Source organism: Mustela putorius, unplaced genomic scaffold, assembly GCF_011764305.1.
Source record: "Mustela putorius furo isolate JIRA1106 unplaced genomic scaffold, ASM1176430v1.1 tig00003834_pilon_pilon_pilon, whole genome shotgun sequence".
Classification (NCBI taxonomy): domain Eukaryota; kingdom Metazoa; phylum Chordata; class Mammalia; order Carnivora; family Mustelidae; genus Mustela; species Mustela putorius.
Window position 1 is genome coordinate 70,077,935 of NW_025421987.1, and position 22,814 is coordinate 70,100,748.

The 22,814-nt window shown below is 33.8% G+C and overlaps 1 protein-coding gene across 4 annotated transcripts in view; it reads right to left on the reverse strand.

Moving 5' to 3' along the window:
• The window catches only part of ZBBX (zinc finger B-box domain containing), a 113,916-nt gene that overhangs the window by 9,752 nt on the left and 81,350 nt on the right, over window positions 1-22,814 (reverse strand). For 2 of the 4 annotated variants that reach the window (XM_013058283.2, XM_013058286.2), the window contains 5 exons: window positions 21,633-21,772; window positions 16,258-16,565; window positions 12,550-12,703; window positions 11,632-11,748; window positions 4,913-5,170 (listed from right to left, as the gene is read on the reverse strand). In XM_013058283.2, coding sequence (XP_012913737.1) covers window positions 4,913-5,170; window positions 11,632-11,748; window positions 12,550-12,703; window positions 16,258-16,565; window positions 21,633-21,772 — 977 coding nt within the window. The remainder of the gene's footprint in view (window positions 1-4,912; window positions 5,171-11,631; window positions 11,749-12,549; window positions 12,704-16,257; window positions 16,566-21,632; window positions 21,773-22,814) is intronic. The other 2 variants (XM_013058285.2, XM_004756503.3) reach the window with 2 other exon arrangements.

The window sequence follows — 22,814 nt, forward strand, 5'->3', positions numbered from 1 at the left end:
AAGTCCTAGCTAGAGCAATTAGGATAGAAAAAGGAAAAAAAAGGCATCCAAATTGGAAAGGAAGAAGTAAAATGGTCACTATTTACAGATGGCATGATACTGTGTACAGAAAAACAGAGACTCCACCAAAAAGCTGTAAGAACTAACAAATGAATTCAGTAAAGTCACAGGATACAAACAGAATTAACATACAGAAATCAATTGCATTTCTATACATAAGTAATAAAGTATTAAAAAAAGAGAAATCAAGAAAATCCCATTTACAACTGCATCAAAAAGAATAAAATATCTAGAAATAAATTTAAGGAGGTGAAAGACCTATACTCTGAGAACTACAAGATAGTGATATAAGAAATAGAAACAACAAAAATAAAGATACAATGTGCTCCTAGACTAGAAGAAAAAATATTGTTTAAATGTCCATTCTACCCAAAGCAATCAAAAGATTCAATGCAAATTCCATCAAAATCCCAGTGGCATATTTTATAAATCTAGACCAAAGAATCTTAAAATTTGTATGGAACCACAAAAGAGCCCAGTCTCTTCAATAAATGGTGTTGGGAAAACTGACAGCTACATACAGAAGAATGAAACTGTATCACTATCTTATACCATTTATAAAAATAAATTCAAAATAGATTAAAGACTTGAATGTCTTTAAACACTGAAAACCATAAAACTCCTAGAAGAAACCATAGGCAGTAAAATCTATGACATTGGTCTAAGCAATATGTATTATTAAATATTTTTGGACTAGTATTCTCAGGCAAGAGTAGCAAAAGCTAAAATAAACAAATGGGATTATAGCAAACTAGTAAGCTTTTGCACAGCAAAGGAAACCATTAACAAAAAGGAAAGGTAACCTACTGAATGGGAGAGACTATTTGCAAATTATATAGCAAATCATGAGTTCATGTTCAAAATACAACTCAGTATCAAAAAACAATGTAATCAAAAATTGGGCAGAGGACCTAAATAGACATTTTTCCAAAGAAGACATACAGATGGCCAACAGGCACATTAAAATGTGCTCTATAAAATCATAATCGTCATGTAAATGCAAACCAAAACCACAACCTCAGCCCTGTCAGAAAAGCTATTATCAAAAAGGCAAAAAAAATAAGCAGTTGTTAGTGAGGATGTGAAAAAAAAAGGGAAACCTTGTACACTGTTGATAGGAATGTAAATCAGTACAACTACTATGGAAAACAATATGGAAGTTCCTCAAAAAATTAAAAATAGAACTACCTCATAATCCAGCAATTCGATTTCTGGATTATTTGAATAAAATGAAAATATCAATTCAAAGAGACACCTTCATCCCTATGTTCATGGCATATTATTTACAATAGCCAGGATATAGAAACAACCTGAGTGTCCATCCATATATGAATGGATAAAGATGAGACACACACACACACATACATACATACAGAGATACACACACCAGAATATTATTCAGCCATAAAAAGAAAATGAAATCTTGCCATTTGTAACAACCTGGATGGACCTAGAAGATATGCTGAGTGAAATAAGTCAGACTGAGAAAAAAAAAATCATATGATTTCACTTATATGTGGCATCTAAGCACAAAAAAAAAAAAAAAAAAAAACAAGTGTATAAAACAGAACATAAGAGTTTCATAAATATAGGAAACAAACTCTTGGTTACTAGAGTGCTAAGGAGTTGGGGATGAGCAAACAGGTAAAGGGGATTGAGAGCTACAAGCTTCCAGTTATAAAATAAATAAGTGATGAGGATGTAAGATACTGCACAGAGGATGTAGTCAATAATACTGTAATAACTGTGTGTGGTGATAGATGGTAAGCAGACTTTCCATGGGGATTATTTCATAATGTATAAACCCAAACCCATTAATCACTCTTACGTACTCCTGAAATTAATAAGATATCGTATGTCAATTATACTTCAATAAAAAATTAAGAAGAGTAAAACTAATCTTAAAGATCAAACAATAGCATGTCAGACATCAAAAAAAAATTTTTTTTTCAATAGTCACCTATTCCTGGGTTGAATTCTGTACCAGAAAAAAACAAGTATAATGAACACCATTGAGACAAATTTTAAAAATTCAGTATGTACTGTGGATTAGAGAATCACATTATATCAATATTAAAATTCCTGATTTTGATAATTATATTATGGTCCTTAAGAGAATGGCCTTGTTCCTGGGTAATACACATTGAAGTATTTCTTTGATCAAGTGTCATAATCTTTATAACTATGTCTCAAATGCTTACAAGAAAGGACAGTGTGTGTGTGTTTGTGTGTGTGTGCATAGCTAAGCAGGGCAAAAGACAGATACTAGGTAATGAACTGGATAAAGAGCATACAGGAGTATATAAGAGTTTGTATTTTCTTGCATTTTTGCAAATTTTCTATAAACTCAAAATTTATCAAAGTAAAAATTTACCAAAAATATCAAAGCAATAAAAAAAAAACAAAGCAATACCTTTAGAGAGCTAATTTAGTAAATCAACCCATTATTTGTTAAATCAATTCATAAAGAATATTCTATAATTATAGCTGAAAATTAAACTTCCAACATAGAACACGAGCTTAAGATAAAGTAATAAATGCAAAGGAAAATAAAAACTGGTTAAAATAGTTGAAGAAAATATAAATAAATACATTGTACAAAGAAGATCCAACATTGATAAAATAGATTTGTCAGCAGGAGAAAGCCAAATGGAACAGAAAAGCAATTCAAACACACAACAGCAGAAAATTTCTCTGAAAATAAGGAGCAGCTTATTCTACAGAAAGAAAAAGAGCCCTGGGCTTTAAGAAATGCTCAATTATCGATATTGAAACACATTCCTGGTCCAGTTATTGAATTTCAAAGATAAAGAAAAATATTCTTCAAACATCTAGTCTGGAAAGAAGCCCTCACTTGGAAGAGAGAGAGTGAAGAAAGAAATCATGGTAACCTGAGACTACGTCATAACAGAATTCAGACCCAGAAAACAAAGAACCAGTACGTACAAGGTTTACAAGTAAAATGACCCAAGGAACTTACCCTCCACTGATATGCCATTGAAATATAAAGGAAGCACATTCTCAAACATGAAAAAATTCGAGTGGCAGAGCTACCATGAGCCCTACTAGGGAGGAAAACTACTTGACAATTAAATTTAACCAAACAAAAGTTAAAAAAAAAAAAAAACTGTGCTAAACTAACTAGCATCAATAATCAGGGACAGAAGACAGAAGACAGTGGAGAAATGTCTATTAGGTGCAGAGGAAAAAAGTTATGATTCCCTAAGTTAATCTAGCTAACTTGCCAATTGACCAAAAAGTTGAAACAGGCATTCTGAAGAATTCCACAATCAGATCTTCTAGAGATGAATCAAAATAAAAGGTCAGAATTGGAAAGTCATAATAAAAATGCTAGTACTGACCATTTAATCTAATATGAATTTTCACTAAGAAAATGAAAAAGGAAACCTCAAAAAATGGAAAATAATAAAATTAAAATAGCAATACATTCTATTATAAATATAATATATAAATATATGTATATATTTGTATATATAATTTTTATATAAAATACAGTTATAACCACATGTGGTTTTAAAAAAAAAAGAACAGGGGCACCGAGTGGTGCAGGCAGTTGAAACTCTTAATTTGGTTTCTGCTCAGGTCCCTATCTCAGAGACCTGAGATCGAGCCCCACCTTGTGTTTATCAGCTTAGCAGAAGTCTGCTCAAGTTTCTCTCTCCCTCTTCCCTTCCCCTGTGTGTGCATTATCTCTCTCTCTCTCTCTCAAATAAATGGATAAATCTTTAAAAGAAAAAAAAAGAACTGAGTCCTCTTATTATACGGATTTAATCGTTATTGTCTAAAACTAAGTCATATATAGTTATAAATGGCCTTCATAGCTTAATGTTTCCTTTTTCCTTAATTTTTAAAGGGATATTTATAAAAAGCTACGGGATATACTATATAAAATTGCCAATATCCCACTGTTTCTTGGGTACAAAACGGCAGTTTCATATATTTCAACTTCATATTTTTGTAATAAAAAAATACTTCTCAGAAATGTATGATTTCCTTTAGTTTCATTTGAATTTTTCTTTTGTGAAACAGAGTAAATACAAAATTATTTATAAACTTGTAAAGCATAAATATATTTTTATAAAATTTTTACTGTCTTTCCTTCAATCTATTCATCCTTCTATGTATTTTTACATGTATACTCATGATTTAAATAGATATTTAAAATGGTGCTCATCAAATAGTATGGTTGTTTTTGGAAGAATAAGATTTTGTGGGGATTTTGGCTTCCTTTTTAGTATTTTTTTGTAATTCTTTCAAGGATATGGTTATGATTTGCTAGACTGCAGACACTGAGGTTTAGGAAGGAGAATGCACAAGTATAAATTCCCCATAAACTGGTCCGCCAACTAGCATTGACATCAATTGGGTACTTGTCAGATGTGCAGAATCCCGGCGCAACCCCAGAATCTGCATTGTAACAAGATCCCCAGGGCGTTTATATACACACTGAAATTTGGAAAATACTGCTTTAAAAGATCTAACAGCTCAAATCCCAACAAGGGTGTTGGGCGGTGGCTTTCAGGAAGCTACAGAAATTAACCACTCAGTGGGGTTTGTAGAAAGGAGAAAAAAATTACTTTGTTGTCCACATGAAGTTCCTTGTGCTATATTTTGACTGTGTATTACATAAGCGAAGGGGACATCTCTAGTGTGGGCATCCATATGTTTTATAACATTCTCAGGGTGATGTCATGGGACACCCAAGGAAGCAAATACAAAGGTTGGTGGTTGAACAAAGGAGAGGGAAAGCCTTGTTTCCTTGGAGTGTGATAGGAGGAATCAAGCAGAAGACAGAGTTAACATTGTCTATAGGGGGAAAAAATAGCATTACCTGCAAGATTTCTTAGGACATTTAATTCTTTTTCCAAACTGTCTAAGGTTTGCTGATCAGCAGTGCCATCTAAGAATGGCTCGGTGTGGTGAGTAGTATCAATATATTCAATTTCTGAAATTTCAGAAGCGGCTCTAGACAATGGTCGAGCCCCTGCACTTCTTGACCGAGGATGGGAGGAGACAAGGCAGCTGGAGCTTTTTTTAACAGAGTTGGAAAGGGATAAATTTGCTGTTGAAGGTCTCTGGGATATCTGGCCTAAAATGAAAAATAAAAAATTTTTATATCAACTTTTTTATGCTTAAAGGTATAAAATACCAGCCCCCTAAATCTAGAACAGTTAAGGTCATACAACAGAGTTTAAGAGAAAGTGTACTTTAAATTATCATGCATTCTGGTTTACCACAATGTTTTAATCCCAAATTACTTTCCCTATGTCATAAAGAACACTTCTGAGTTATTTTTCCCTTTCTTTTCTACATTCAGAAAAAGACAAGCTAATTTTAACTAAAGCAAGAAATCTGTAAACCAAGTTAATTCCAGAACAATTCAGTATCTAATCTTCTTTTTATCCAATATCCAATCTTATAATCTGTTCCCTAAACATCCCAAACTATGTCATGTTTCTTAAATTCTAGGATGATACCACACTGTGCCTTGTAAGAGAAAAAAAATAAACCATAGAATAGACATGGGACCACTTCCCCGTGAATTTTTTTGATGGTGCGTAACATTCTTCTATTGAGACAGATATGGAGACAAAATAATAGTATGCGAAATCTTCTAGAAAAACACAGGCTTTCAAGAAATTGAGATTCTATTTCTAATTTTCCTAAATATAAGTTCAGTTTCTGCTGCTATAGAGGGCACTTTAGTGGAAAAGTTCCAGAAACACAGATCTAACTTGGGTTATTACTTTGTTCCACTATGGTAGTCACAACTTTGTTTTGACTTCGTTTAGTTGGTTTCTTTAACATTTGTGTTTCTTTCATAGCAGGAAAAAAGATCCCTTCAAATCTTAACTAACATAACTATTTCTCTCTCTTTCTCTATCTACATATATCCATCTATCTATTGATAGATACGTATATCTATCTTTTGATACTACTCACAAAATTCTTTAATGAAGGTCAAGGGAATATTCAAAGTACAAATTTAGAAATTCAGAGTGTAGGTATTTTATATGTACTAAATCACTGTTCTTATTTAGATTAATATTTTCATATTAAATATAAATATAAGAGTCACTTATGGTTTGTCTCCCTCCCAATCCCATCTTGTTTCATTTATTCTGAGGGTTGCCGGGGGGAGGGGGTTTGGGAGAAGGGGTGGGATTATGGACATTGGGGAGGGTATGTGATTTGGTGTGTGCTGTGAGTGTGTAAACCTGGTGATTCACAGACCTGTACCCCTGGGGATAAAAATATATGTTTATAAAAAATAAAAAATTAAAAAAAAAATATATATATATATATATAAATATAAGATAACCTTGTGTCCCCTTAATGAGAATTGGCTTTGTGTAAAATGTTGGATTATTTATTTAAAGAAGCACTACTGTCAATATCATGAAAATCATTATTTGAATGAACATACGCCATTATAACATTATGCCCACTCAATTCGAAGGAAAATGTAAGATTCAGAAGAACAGCTACAGGTAGTTGTCATGCATTAAACATTCAAAAACTACTGAATTTGTCTTTTTTTTAAACTTAAAAATATACTTTGAATATAGCTGGTACTCCAAGAAGCATCCTAATGTAGTACGTAATTATTTAAGCAATTAAAACTAAGGTAAGTCCCAAAGGGCACCAATTTTAATGAACATTTCAGAAATCAATTTTGAAAATATTTTTTGTCGGAATGAAATTATGAATAAATTAAAATAAGATTCTGACCTTTTTGTCTATGAGCACAGAGATAATTATGAAGAAAAATTATTGACAAAAATGTATCTATGTTTGAGGACATACAAATGCAAATATCCTTATGGATTACTTTAAAGGCTAGAATTTGGAAATAATTTCCCCTTTTATCTGTAATACACAGGAGTACATCATATATAAAATAAACAAATACATAAGAATACATGACACACAAAAAAGCAACCTTGCCATTCTTACATAGCAAAGCCAGAGCAAGAAGAGCTAACGTGGAAATGTGAGTATAACAATAATTCAACTATATGAATTGAAAGTTCTGCATCTACGGAGAAAATGATACCCTTCTATTTGTATTGTGCTCTGTCCCAGTCAAGTAAAATTCAGAGGAATGCAGAACTCTGACTAAAATAAAACCAGTGGAAGATGTTATGAGGAAGAACCGGACTTCTGCCAACACAGGCAAATATGAGTCGAGAAAAATTTAGCATAATATGGATGTCCTTCAGAAGATTCAGAAGAGCACAAACACTTGCCAAACTGTTGTGACAACATCTGGTTGCCACAGTATTAGACGTTAATTGATCCCAGTTGAGAAAACAAGTACACTGAGGGTGGGACATGCATGCAGCAAACAGACCATCTTTTTGTGGAAAATATGTTTAAAGACTAATATAAAGTCCCCCAAACATAGAAAGAGACAGCAGAAGCTTCAATCTGGTCCTTGATTTTATTTATTTATTTTGTTTATTTAGATGAGTATATTGTTCTCTGTACAGGCTTATTAATGTAGAAGCTTATTGATGTTAATGCGGGGGTTAAAATTTGAAACACCGTTAAGACTGACACTAATGAAAAGTGCCATGATTGAAGGGAGCGCTCTATAATTTTTTTTTTTTTAAGTTCAGCCTGTAGATTAGGAACATAAGAAGTTCTTTTTAGAGTAACTTGTGCCATTGCTGGCAATGTAATCTTACAAAATTATAGATTACCAGTGACCACAGTTATACTCTGAAAATAACTTAAAAAACTCTCCTTGGTATTAGCTAAAGAAAATGTGCTCCATGACTACTAATGAGACTTTGCTTGCTATTGGTAAGATAAAAGAGAAGGGCGCTTTGGACTATGGGCACAAGAATACTGACAAGAATATGAAAGTCTGAATCACTCAGTGAATGGTATTTAGTACAATAACTGTTATTGCCAGTCTAAATAAAAACATTAGAACTGGATGAAATATCAATAGAGCAACATGCTTTTTGTGTAGTGTCTCAGTAACAAATAACATCTGATCAAAGAAGCCACTATTTTATTTCTGAATAAAGGTTGTGAAACATCATTGCCTTTTGACATTCTTGTTCTTCTGTGTAAATTACTAAGCATTTATACTTTAAAACATAAAAATATATTTTCTAAGAGTTCTTGACACATAGATGGGCATTTTTTTAGCAGTATGGGTTATTGGAAAGAAGGCTAAAGTGGGAAGCACTTGTCCATTCTCACTGAATTAGAAATCATCTTGTGACCTAAGGCATGCAAATATATTTCAACCTACAAAAGTTAGGAGTAACTTAGGAGTTGGGACAGAATATCTCAAATCCTCTCCAACTCTGAAAGCCTATGAATTAATACCCAATTCAATTAAATTATAAAAATCATTTGTCATATCCTGAAATTGTCAGGCACTGTGTCAGGTTCAGGGTGTTCAAAAGTGAATGAGACATTGCCTCTACCCTCAAGCTGTACTGCAAATTAACACACAGTCTTGCTCTCCTGCTTCCCTCCTTCAGACACGGTTGCTAAGTGCTGACAATATGCCAGGCTGTGTTCCATCACTGAGGACGCAACAAAGAAAAGGACAGGCTAGGTCCTCGCTTTCTTTCCAACCAAGCTTAGGATGAGCAAAAAATAAATAAATAAAATAATTTCATCTATTACTAGTAAACAAGTACAATAATTACATCTATTATTAGAAACTATTATTAGTTTCTAGGAGAAGGAAAAATAAGGTAAGTGTGACGGGGGTCTCAAGAGGCTGGCATTAGTTAAGGTGGTTTCAGGAGGCTTCTCTAAGGAAGCAGCGTCTGGGCTGAGATAGAAAAATGGAAAAGAAACGATCATTTGAAAAATGGTGTGAAGAGTGAGAAAGAGGCTACAGACCATTCCAGGTTAGATGGAAGAGCAAATTCTAAAGCTAAGGAGCTTCTTTTTGAAAACGAAAAGAAGCCAGCCAGTGTAGCTGCACTGTGAGAGGACCACTGTTAGCAGAGTTGGGCAAGGCCAGCTCAGTACTGCTGTGTGATGTCTGGTAAGAGATGTTGTGGGTTTTTTTTTTTTTCCTGTCTTCTATAAGAAGCTATAAAATGCTTTTAAGCAGGAGAATGACAAGATACAATTTATGCTTTAAGTTGAAAGAAAATGTGATTAGCTCCCTATAAACTATAAACAATTTTACGGCTATAAACAATTCACTCACTGACTATAAACAGTATAATTTGATAGAAATTATTTACTAAAACTTGTTTTCAAGAAAGGCAAGAAGTGAAATTAAGAGATAATGGACAACTGGCTTAGGCTCCTCTGGAATAAAGGTAGAAGCAGTCAGATTCGGGATCAGTCTCAGAGCTGAAATCAACAGAATCTAGGGATGACTCGGCTGTAGAGGGTAAGAGAGAGACAAGAAAGCTCCTGACCATCTTACCAATGCTTATATGGTTTTGTAGACAGACACAGAAAAATGGGGTGGGTGAGCAAGAGGTTTTGGCAGGAGTTGGGGAGATCAATGGGCTTGCTGCCGTATTTCATAGCTATTGTGTTTCTACATTCACAGACTTAAAAATCTTACAGAAGAATTCCTTTATCCACTAGCATCAGTTGAGAACATAAGATTTTGATAACTTGTGGCTTAGCCAGAAAAATTTAATTTTTATTTCAGGATACTGCTTCTGTTCAGAAAGTCCTTTCCCTCTGTCCCTAACTGGTACATCTTATTAATTCCTTAAGACTTAGATGAAATGTCACCTGGTCTCTAACACCTTGGTGATCTACACCTTTTAACAGCAAAGCAATAATTTTACCATCTCCATTCCTAAAAAGACTGCACATGTACCTACCTTTACTATAACTGATCGCATGTACTATGATTATCAATTACCTGTCAGTCTCCAAAAGTATGTTATTCAAAGTCCTCTTACAAAATGTGTATTTTATATGGGGTAATTTATGTGTTTATGTATCTATATAGCAGTTTTCCCTAAGTATGATTTTTGGACTGCCTACATCAGCATAACATGGAATTATTGATAAAATAAGTACAAATTTCTAGCTCCTATCTCAACTTTAATAAATCAGAATATTAAGAATGAGGTGGTGAAATCCACACTACAACAGGCTTCTCAGGTGGTTATGCTCACACTAACATTCTAGACCTTCTGCCTTAGCCTAAGCTCAGGGATGAGGACAGCTTTTGTCTCACCATGTCTGCAGTGCCTGGCTTACAGTAAGTGCTTCCACAAATGTCTCTTATAGTAAATTACTGATTTCAACTGATCACTCCAGATCGAGACTTAAAGGCATTTGGCATCTTATCTATAAAGATTTGTCCTGATAACACATTTCTCATAGCATGCATATGAATTTGTTTTCGGCAATATGTGGTAACTTAAAACAGTTCCTTTGGCTGCCTCCAAATGAAGCTACCAGAAGTTTTGAAGCTGCTTGAGACTTTGATGTGAGAACAGGTACCTAATTATAGAGCCAAAAAACATTTATAATAAATGGATGGTTATTTCATGAAAAAAAATGTTTTAAATCTGGCAGATTATCAACATAAATGCATATGAAAGGGATCTAAGCTAGCCAGAGTTTGAATCATAGGATTTAGGGCAAGAGAGACATATAAATTTTGCATATTTGGACAAATCATCTGTAATTAAATCTCTGGCTTGAAGATGGCATTCAGATGAAGGCAAATAACCCCCCTGTCAAGCGTTCTTCCTAAACCTGTGAGCTCCTAGAGATCAGGGAACATGACTTACGCATCCCTTTTTCCTCAGGGCCCAGCATCAGGCCAACATACTCAACACAGGTCTGTTGAATTGCCTTAATTCATCAGTCATCTACAGCAACTTCACATGAAATTCAGTATAAAGCAAACTTACTGCAACAGGTGTTCTTGGATAATAATAATAATGACATAAGAAAACTACTGATTTTAATGATATCAAAATTCTCTGCGTACATTCTCTAGGAAAATATTACAGTGAGATTCAACATTCAAAAGAGTTATCGTAGAGACAATCTTAAGACTATTTTGGTTAGTGAATGGAGTCAATGAACGTAAATCAAAATTTCAGGGTTAACATATTCAGCACGAGATGTAGAACAGAGGTGTCTCAACCATGGCTACAGAAAGCAATCTTAACATAAACCATTCCTTTCACAAATGGCTATGTCTGGTCATAATGTGAACCAAGTGTATGATATGCAAAATCTAGAACAAATACACTGTGTCCCAGAGTGTAATAAAACTGAGTATGTACTTTATGAGGATTGTTTAAAATACACACCATACCCTGAGCTACATTTAAAAAATACTATTTACTAATACATTGTAGCAGAAATAACTAAGAGACTGAACTCATGTTGTTGAGAAGAATATGACAAGTCTTGCTTTTTTGGTTTTGGAAAAAAAAATGTAAGGCAGCCAGTAAAATGAATATGTTCACATTATGAAACTGCAAAAACTAATTTTCAGGTACCTAGTAAACTGCTCAGAGAAACTAAAGAACACAGTGAGTCATCAGTATGGCACTGTGGCCTTCCAGCTGATCTTACCCATTTTTCGTTGTGTTCTACTCATTGACGGGTTCTGGGCACTCTGCTGAACACCCAAGGTGACTGCATTATCAGCATATGTACTTATGCTACGGTCTGGAATCCACTCTCTGTCTCCTGAAATGGAAAAACTGTAAGCTAATTTAAATCTTAAAAAGCAGAGAGATCCATATTATGGCTTTATTTTATTTATCATCTTACTGGATAATCTAAATAAGGAACATTGATAAGAGTGAGGGATATATTATAAAAGACAGAAATCTCATAAATATATAATAAAAACATTAGATTTGCATAGCATAATAAAAAGAAATAAACTGTAAATTGCAAAGATATCACATATACATTTGAATAAAAACAAATACTTAAGTATATAACAATATACTTAATATATAATAAAAATAAATACTTTAAGTATATAACAATATAACATAAAGCATAATAGTACATGAATAAACATATCTGAATACATGGGAAACCTAAGAATATAGGTGATACCAGAACTTGCAGAAGGAAATTCCAGCTATGTTTCAAAAATTCCTATAAATCCTGAGTTTTTATATTTGCTTTTAGGATGGTATTTAAGAATCATCATACAATACTTAGCAGCTAATTAACTGATTCAAAGAATTTCTATTTCACAATTTAGTAAAGGCTACATTTCTAAATTCTAAAAATAATCTCTCCTCAGTCTCATTATACTTATATTCTCTCACATTCTGAGAGTAGCCTCAAATATAAATATGTGGCAACTCACAGAGGGTTAATAATTTCAGCTGGAGAAGAAGAAAATGACTTTATTCATTGAACAGAATTGCCCAGTATTTCCGAAAATGAGGATGAGCTGTTTAAAAAAAAAAAATGTCAGGAAATTGTTAGGTTGGTCCACAGGCCATCTGATTTCATGTCTGAATTTACCTGCAGTTGTAATCCTAGTACTGGAATAGCTGCATTCTAAGCTATGAGAAGGAAGTAAGTTGAGTCTTTCATTTTTATCAAAAACAAAGAATCTTTCAAGTCCTTGATATTGTTCAGTTATAGGCTTACTTCTGAGGGCTATTTCTTGTAACAACTAGGAAACAAAATATTCAACAAAATTAAGTTTATTTTATCTCATCAACACAAAGCAGCACATTCATTCATTGAGCACCTACTATGTTCTTGGCACAAATTCTCTCCTCATCAGATTTAGGTTCTTATAGTGAAGACATAGAAAACAACACAACATTTATATATAGTAAGTCCTGAAAAATATATAAACCACAATTATTGTAATTATCTGAAAGTTGTCATCAATCCAAGAAGGACAGAAGATCACAAAAGAAAAGGTCACCTTTCTCCCTCCTTTTATTTTCTTCCCTTAGTGTCTTCGTGCCTAAGTTACTCTGGAAAACAGATTCTTCCTCATATGCTGTGCTTTTGAATTAGTATCTTTGTCTATATATAAACTAATTTCAAAGATGAAAGTAGAATACCAAAGGGAATAAAACTTGTCATGGACAAAATCCAAGTTAACAAAATATTCATTATGAAACAAACATCTATGTAGTAAACAGAGGCAAGAGCAAGCTAAGTTATTTGAGAAGGTCATACAATTAGAAACTAGCACACCTAGGTTTGGCTGATGTGAAGCATAGGCTTACTTTCCCGCCCTACGAATTCATTTTGTGATATGTTTCATCCTAGGGAAGAATATTAATGGGATTAAAACATACATGATTCTAGTAAGTAACAGATTAGAGATTCAGACGTGAGAGCTCTAGATGGGCTTAAAACATAATCAGAGTGCTTTCCGTATTTAACAGTTCCCTAATGGATCTAATTTAATGCCCAAATACAGTCTGTTTCCAGGCAGTAAACAACACAAAAAATTATGATAAGTCCATTCAAATGTATAAGTCATATAAATGATAAAAAGTTACAAAACAAAGCTAGTGACCAATAAAGCACCTCCTTCAAAGACAAATCTAAGTTGGCTCTATTCATGGCATTTTCCCTGGTTGTCCAGGACACTGATTTTCAATTTATAGCAACCCTTCAGCTCTAGTGCAGCTCTGATTTGTATTAGACAACTGCAAATCTGGAGTGTTTTTGTAAAGCATCAGTTGAGAGATAAGAAAAAGAAAGTGGATTGGTTTGTTTCCCAGACTACTATTGATGGTGTCAAAACCAGAACCAAGAGCCCCTAACTAGTCCATGTTTTCTTCCCGGCACCCGGCCCTATTCCACTGCTGCTGCTCTACAACTTGGTACTGAATTCCACAGTTTCCACCTTCACGAAGGACTCAGTTTCTGAAAACTGAAGTGCAAAATGAATGATCGTGCACTCCAGTGCAAGTCAAGTAATACTACTGCTAAAAACTGCCCCCACTGCTCAATCTTAAATTTTCTACTGCAGCAACATAGATATTGAAGTAGTCTCTGCTCAAGGAATAGCTTCTCTTACAGCAGAAAGAGAATAAAAACAATTCATGTCTAGTCATCACAGATTAAAACAAAGTAGATTCTATCACTATATAAAAAGCACTGTTTTCTGTGACATAATCATTTACCACTTTTTTTTTACTATAGTAGTATAAGTAATCAAAATATGGTTAGTAGCTCTGTAACGCTTCAATTCTAATTACGAAATACTTTAAGTATGTAGATATGTATTATCTATAACATGACTTGATCACACAATTTAATATCAGTAATTTAAAATATTCATTTCACGGGTGCCTGGGTGGCTCAGTCAGTTGAATGTCTGACTCTTGGTTTTGCTCAGGTCATGATCTCACATTAGTAGGATCAAGCCCTGTATCAGGCTCCACACTCAGCATGGAGTCCTCTTCAGATTCTCTGCCTCTCCTCCACCCTCTCAAATACATATAAAGATTTTTAAATCTTAAAAAATATATATTTGCTTCAGATATCCACGCCAAAAAATTAGTCTTTAGAGCTAATTGTATTATTGCATTGAAGTAGACATACTTAATTCCAATGCATGTTTTTGACTATTACTACATCTGAATGTATCCATAAAAAGTTATGTCTTAAATGTTTCCAAAAATACTGACTTATCTCTACGTGCCCTTTTACATTTAAATTTTAATGCCATATTTTTTTAGATGGATCCATATAAATAGAAATAGTCCTATGCCATTCATTTTAACTGCTAGATTGCTTTCCATTATACAAATTACCACAGATTACATATCTGTGAGCTTTGACCAACCGCCTTTTATTAGGTTACAGCAGAGAATGTCTCGCCCTACGGCATAGGTCAGGCAGGCTTGCAACCATTATAAAAGAATTGGGGTCCTTGTGCTCTAGGATTCCTCTCCCTTAACACAGGACAATGCATGTGTAGGTTGTCACTTAGTCCTCTTCATGAGGCCATGTGGAAATTGGAAAATTAGAGTTCTGTTTGCAGAAATTCAGTCTGATTGCTTTCTTCACTGAGGGAGGAGGAAGAAAAGCTCCTCTGCAATGAGGCTTTGTTTTTGAGATCTATTATCAGCTAAATTGTGAGAATGTCTTCTAGAAGGAATTGGATTTCTTCTGGCAGACACATTAAGGTATCAACATAAATGGATTAAAATTAATGTGAATTTGTTGGCTTGGAGCTCCTAAGCAAGAAATATATATTTAAACTGTAAACCTATGTTAAATGAAAGCCCAAAATTTCCATTTTTCAGGTAAGGTATTTTATTGATCTGTCCCAGTTCCTCTGCAGAAATCAGTTTCTCTTCATCTTGTTGCATCTGTGAGCATGTCTCCCAGGGTATTCTTCCAGTGACTGAGAAGACTTCTACGGATCAAAAGCTTTTGCAAAGGTCTCAGTTCCAATTTTGCATTTCAAAAAGGAAGAAGACCCATCACAAGGTGGGCCCCAAATCCAATCCCCCAAGCAGAAGGGGCAACAAATCCATAGTCATTCTTCTGTGGTTTTGGTCCCAACTTCACTTTAGGCGTCATGAAGATTCATTTCATATAACTTTGAAGGGTTATTAAAACATTTGACTTGCCTAATTTCCAAAATTTGTATTACGTAATCATGATTACCTAAGATTTTTTTGTATAGAACAGAGATTCAAATATAGTTTCAAAACTGGGCATTAATGCAATGACGAGCTACTTTACTTTTTCCTCTAAGATGAAATGAAAACTATACCCCTATTTATTTATTAGCCATTTTTCTGAAGGAACCACCTTTAAAACCTTGTACTTACATTAAGCCACAAAGACTAGTTATATCTACATATCTGCATTTATTTCATTTTTTTTTAACAGTGACTATATTCTGTAAAAAGCTAGAAAGGATTTATTATGCTAAATTATTTCTAATAATAAATTTCATTTAGAAAAGTAACAGCTCTCTTACTATGGTGCATGAGGTGGGCCTTAAAGTGTTGTCACATAAAACCGTTTGTTATAATGGCATTTACCATATTAGAATTTTTCCTATAGGTCATTAACATTCTTTCCCATAGGAGTCATTCTTCAACTGTCTCATGATAATATAAGGTAGCAAATTTTAACTTCAATAGGTAGTAATGTTTAAGAATATAAGATGTCAATATAAAATTTTCTTATGACATTTCATATAAAATTTTTAATGTAATAAACACAATAGAGATTTACCAGTGGCGACTCCGTAGCTTTAGAATCTTCAAAGTTTGGCCTCTCATGCAGATTGCTAAATTCCAAGGATTCTTTGATGTCCTGAGGTAACTGCTCCTTAATGGAAGGTTTTTTTAAATCTATGCTTGGCAAAGAAGCCTTGCTCTCAAGTGATACGCAGGAATCACCAGACTTTTGATTACTCTCTGTATCTATCATTTTATCCTTGAAATTTCTTTCAGAAATGCTGCTTTCCCCTATTTTCTCAATGGCAGGAAAATAAACATCAGGATCCACAATGATTTCAAATTCAGTATCTGAAGTTCCTGCTGTTGAAAACAATTATTTACAAAACTTAAATAAATTAACTAAACTGTTAATAAACCAAAAGTTTTGTGGTGTAAACCTTTATCAATAAGCACTATTTTATCAACATTTCTTTACCGAGATCTCAGTGTTAAAATATATTTACTCTGTTAATGTTTATAAATGATAATCATAATTTACTGATACATTCAAACCTTAATGGACCAGACTAAAGGAAGGAGGCAAGATTTTATGTTGTAATGAAATGTCAAAATTGATGCACATTTTTACTTCAGCCTGTGGTTCAATTCCTACTTTCCTACATCTTCTCCCACTCCAGTTTTATATTGGCAATTTATGAAAAATAATGCAGAGAGAACCTTATTTCCACATTTTGCGTCTTTTCTTTAACATGCCTAGTGATGAGGTGAGGGCAAGGGGAGATCTGCAGATGAAAGAGCAGTACCAGTTAGGGGCACAGAAAATGTTTCAGCTGGGACACCTGCCTCTGGAAAGCTACAAAATGAGCAAGATTATATTAGTCACCATCTCATTATGTCTGCTTTAAATAAATGAGTTGCTTTAGATCATTGGTTTTCAACCTGGGTGCACAATGGAATCACCTGAAAGTACTCTAAAATTGTCAGTGTATGAGCCTGACCCCAAACCAATTAAATCAGACACTGGGAGTGGGATTCAAGCACTGCTTCTTCCACCTCCCTCCACAAAGTTCTCCAGGTGATTATAATGTGCAACCAGGGTTGTGAAACATTGGTCTTAATTTTAAGAAGAATAAAAATTCTTTAACAATTTTTATGCCATACTGCATTCATTTTAACTAACAGTATGTTTATCATTATCCAGATGGAATATAGCTTCATCTGATTATCCCTATGCTCTTTCCAATATAAATATCTTATCTCTATAAATAGATGGTATAAAATAGTAAAGGCTATGACTAAAATACTCTCCAGTGATGTAAATTCTGCCTTGCTGCCCAAAGGACTTACTTGTTGCAATCAAATGTTTGTATAGCTTAGCAATTACACATAGTATTTAGAACCTCCATTTCCAACAACTACCACCTCTCACCATAAGTACTATGAGAAATACAGTAACTTGTATATCAGAGAAATATTTTTACAAGCATAACTTTATAAAAACTGTTCAACTTAAGGAAACTTCCATAATAATGCTGCATTTTCCTCCTAAACTTCAATAGAAATTAATTGATTTTTTGGTACAAAAAGATGCTATTTCCTCTATGTAAATGTCTACAACTAACCTCTGCAATATTTTTGCAAGATTGCAAAATTCTATTATTAGGATCAAATGTTGCTGAAGAGGTGACAAAGCTGCATTTTAATGATCTTTAAAAATATGATGAAGAAAGTATAGGTATGATTTAATTTAGTCTATTCAGTGGAAGGCCCATAAAGCCATAAAAATCAGATGTCTTGATTCAACATTTGAAAACCAATAATCGAATATGTCACATCAAGAGGTTAAAGAAGAAAAATCACAAGATCATATCAATAGATGCAAACCAGAAACAAAAAGGAACTTCCTCAACTTGATAAAGACTATCTATAAAAAGCCCTAGAGTTAACATCATACTTAACAATATACTAGATGATTTAACCCTACTATCAAAAACAAATCAAGGATGTCTCCTCTCACAACACCTTCCCAACACTGTACAAGTCATAGTTAATGCAATAAAACAAGAAAATAAGTATACAGATTAAGAAGGAAGAAATAAATCTAATTTTGTTCACAGATGGCATGATTATTTATGTACAAATTCTGAAAGTATCAACCAAAAAACTCCTAGAACTGATAAGTGATGATGGCAAGGATACGAGATCAAGATACAAAAGTCAATCACCTGCCCATACAACAACATGAATAAGTAGAATGTGAAATTAACAACACAATGCCATTAGTACTCAAAAACTGAAATACTTAAGAGTGAACTTAAACTATGTAAAAGATTTATATGAGGAAAACAAAAATCTCTGATGAAAGAAATCAAGGAACTAAATAAATGGAGAGATAGTCCATGTTCACAGATAGGAAGACTCGATATTGTCAAAATATCACTTCTTCCCAACTTAATCTATAGATTCGTTCAATCCCAATTAAAATCCCAGCAAGTTATTTTGTGGATATTGATAAAATGATTCTAAAGTTTATATAGAGAGGCAAAAGACCCAGAAAAGCCAACACAATATGGAAGGAGAAGAACAATGTCACAGGACTGACACTATACAACTTCAAAAATTACTAAACAATTGTAGTAACAAAGACAATGTGGTATTGGTAAAAGTATAGAAAAAATACATCAATGGAACATATCAGAGAATCTATAGATAGTCTCCCAAAATATAGTCAATTGATCTTTGTCAAACAGCAAAGGCAAAATAATGGAAAAAAGAAACTCTTTACAACAAGTGGTGCTAGAGTTGGACATCCACATGCCTCCAAAATAATCTGAACACAGACCTTCCACACTTCACAAAAATTAACTCAAAAGAATGATACACCTAAATATGAAATGCAAAACTATAAAACCCTTAGAACCTAAAAATCTAGATGATTTTGGGTATGGTGATGACATTTTAAGACACACACCAAGACCAGGATCCATGAAACAAATAATTTATAAGCTGAGCCTCATTAAAATTAAAAATCTGTTCTGTAAAAGACGCTGCCAAGAGAATGAGAAGACGAGCCATAGACTTAGGGAAAATATCTGCAAAATACATATCTCATGAATATTATATCTCAAAAATATTAAAAAATCTAAAATCTCAACAGTAAGAAAATGGAGAGCTCAATTTAAAAATGGGCCAAACACCTTAATAGACCTTCATCAAAGAAGATACATAGATGGCAAATAAGCATATGAAAAGGTGCTCAACATCATATGCTATTAGGGAATTGCAAGTTAAAACAACAATGAAATCCACCCCACAATTTTTGGAATGACAAAAATCCAAAACACTGACAATACCAAATGCTGGCAAGGATGTAGAGAACAAGAAGTCTCATTTATTGCTTTGGGAATGCAAATAGTACAGCTACTTTGGAAGACAGTTTGGTGATTTTTTTACGAAACTAAACATATTGTTACTATGTGATCTAACAATTGCAATCCTTGGTATTTACCCAAGTGGGATGAAAAGTTATCTTCAAATATACATGGATGTTTATAACAGCTTTATTCATAATTACCAAAATCCAGAATCAACACGTTGTCCTTCAATAAGTGAATGTATAAATAAATTGTGATACATCCAGATAATGAAATATTATTCAGTACTAAAAAAAAGAGCTATCAATCCATGAAAAGACATGGAGGCACCTTTAAGTGCATATTACTAGGTGAAAAAAGCCAATATGAAAAGATTGCACATCATATCATTCCAGCTTGACATACATACATGACATTCTGGAAAAGGCTAAACTATAAAGTGAAAAGATCAGTGGTTGCCAGGAGTTAGGAGGCAGGGAGGTAACATAAAAAGGCAGGGCACTATAATGATTTTTTTATGATACTATAATGGTGGATACATGTCATTATAAATTTGTCCAAACCCACAGAAAGTACAATATCAAGAGTGAACCCTAATGTGAACTATGGATGTTGGGTGATAATAGTGTGTCAATATATGTTTGTTGATTGTAAAAAATGTACTACTCTGGTTTGGGATGTTGATGGTAGCAGAAGCTATGAGTCTGTGAATGCAGATTGTATAAGGGAACGATCTGTATATCCTGCTCAGTTTTGCTGTGAACCTAAAACTGCTTTAAAAAGTCAAGTCTATTTACATAAATCAAGTATCTTGTAAAGTAACACTTAATGGATATTTATATTCAGCATTTCCTCAAAGACAACTGGAACACCATGCTCCAGGTAGATAAGAAAATATCTTTTTGGAGCCCTGTGAAGTCCTAAATTCCCATGTGGATATAGTTCATAGTTGGTCATAATAATTTAGAGGCTTATTAGTTGAAGATGTCAAGACCAGCAGGATTATCACAAATCATGGCTCTACCATCTATTACCCAATCAAAAGTAATCATCAGTTTTATAACTAGTTATTTTAAATAATGCTCTCGAGTATCTCTCAAATCTTTTATATAAGACACATTATTAGTTTTTCTGAAAATTCTAAATAGAATAAAATTATATTAGAAAGGCAGATTAGAAATAATATAGTTCCTATGTTTTAGTTTAGGAAAATGCAATCTAAGAAAGCAAGTGACATATTCAAGGTCACACAATGATTTAAGACAGAAATGGAAATGAAATTTGACTTCCCGGACTAAGATAATTTATTGTGACTGTCTTTTATTTTTTTTTTTTTTAAAGATTTTTTTTATTTATTTACTTGAGAGAGAGACAGTGAGAGAGAGCATGAATGAGGAGAAGGTCAGAGAGAGAAGCAGACTCCCCATGGAGCTGGGAGTCCGATGCGGGACTCGATCCCGGGACTCCAGGATCATGACCTGAGCCGAAGGCAGTCGTCCAACCAACTGAGCCACCCAGGCGTCCCTGTGACTGTCTTTAAATGGTGCTCTCACCATCTGGAAATTGAAACCAGACATTTACACCCAGCATTCTAATCGATAAATTCTAAGGAATTTATTAGTAATAACAATGTAGATATATAAACATGATGATTGGTTTTGTTTGGTTTTATCAATTATGTGAAACTTTACATCAAATTTGAATATTTTGGGAGATTTAATGCAAGGCAGGCAACAAGGTGTCAATTAGATTTTCTTCACTAAAAGCCTGCCCATGTAACCTTTTAAATGCTAGCTCAGTCCACAATAACTTTCAGACAGACCAGCCAACATTGCCTGCTTTTCTTCTGATTACAGACACTGTTCCCCATTGACTGGACAGAGTATTTGCTAGATAACTATATCTTCAACCAAGTGTTTCTAAGTACTAAGTCTTTGGGGCTTAAAATAAACATCATAATAAGAAAAGCTTTTACACACTGCAATACCTACTGGTTTTATTAACTTGCCAACATTTATTGTTAATAATATTAATCTACAAGGAAAAAAGTTACCTTTTGAGTTATTTTTACAGTAAGAAGAGCTGTTGTTCAGATGAAGATGTAAGAGGTCTGTTTTTTCCTTGGTGGAAACATGATGTTGATGGATGTCAGTTTCATATAGAAAAGTATTCTGATACTCATGAAATGTGCAACTTTCATGTTTCAGGGTAAACAAAAGAGAAGAATTGAAAGAAACGATATAGAAAAGAATGTAAAAAGGCCCATCTTATTAAAATTACAGTAAAACCTTCAGGGAATAGGGTTATTCACAATAATTTAATATTTTTTTAACCTTACTGTGGACACATTCTAAACCACAAGTAACTAAATAGTATTATGGATTTTAAAGAAAGAGGTATCTGGTCAGATCTGATTTGATGAACAATGTCAATTGAAAACCTCTTTTAAAAAATATTCTGAAATAAGTTTGTTCTTGATATTATTTCTTCTAAAAATGGAGAGTTATCTACTAGTGTATTGAAATCTGGTAAAATCAGGGTTTTATTACTTAAATAAACTTTTTATTTGTTTATCAATGAACTATCAGAGTCAAACAGCAATACGTGGTGGGTTAAAGCCTCTGACTTTGGCTCAGGTTGTGATCTCAGTGTACTGGGATAGAGCCCAGCACTGGGCTCTCTGCTCGGCAGGGAGCCTGCTCCCTCCTGTCTCTCTGCCTGCCTCTCTGACTACTTGTAATCTCTATCAAATAAGTTAATTAAATCTTTAAAAAAAAAAGGGGGGGATGGGCCTGGGTGGCTCAGTGGGTTAAAAAGCAATAGATGATATTTATTTTCAATTTTTAATGATGGTTACTATATACTTGCATATGTACAATTCAAACAACACTTTCTATGAATTGAATAATATATTTTAAAATATCTAATATTTAATAATATCCAATATGCAAGCTTTACGTAGTACCACATAAAAACTGGATTATGCTACTGTGTCACTTATGATTCATTATGGTTCTCCTTAGAAAGAAAGAAACTTGGGATGCCTGGGTGGCTCAGGGGGTTAAGCGTCTGCCTTCCACTCAGGTCATGATCACAGGGTCCTGGGATCGACTCCCACCTCAGGCTCAGTCCTGGGATCAAGTCCCACATCTGGCTCCTTGCTCAGTAGAGAGCCTGCTTCTCTCTCTGCTTGCTCTGCTTGCCACTCCCCTGTTTGTGCTCCCCTTTTCTTTCT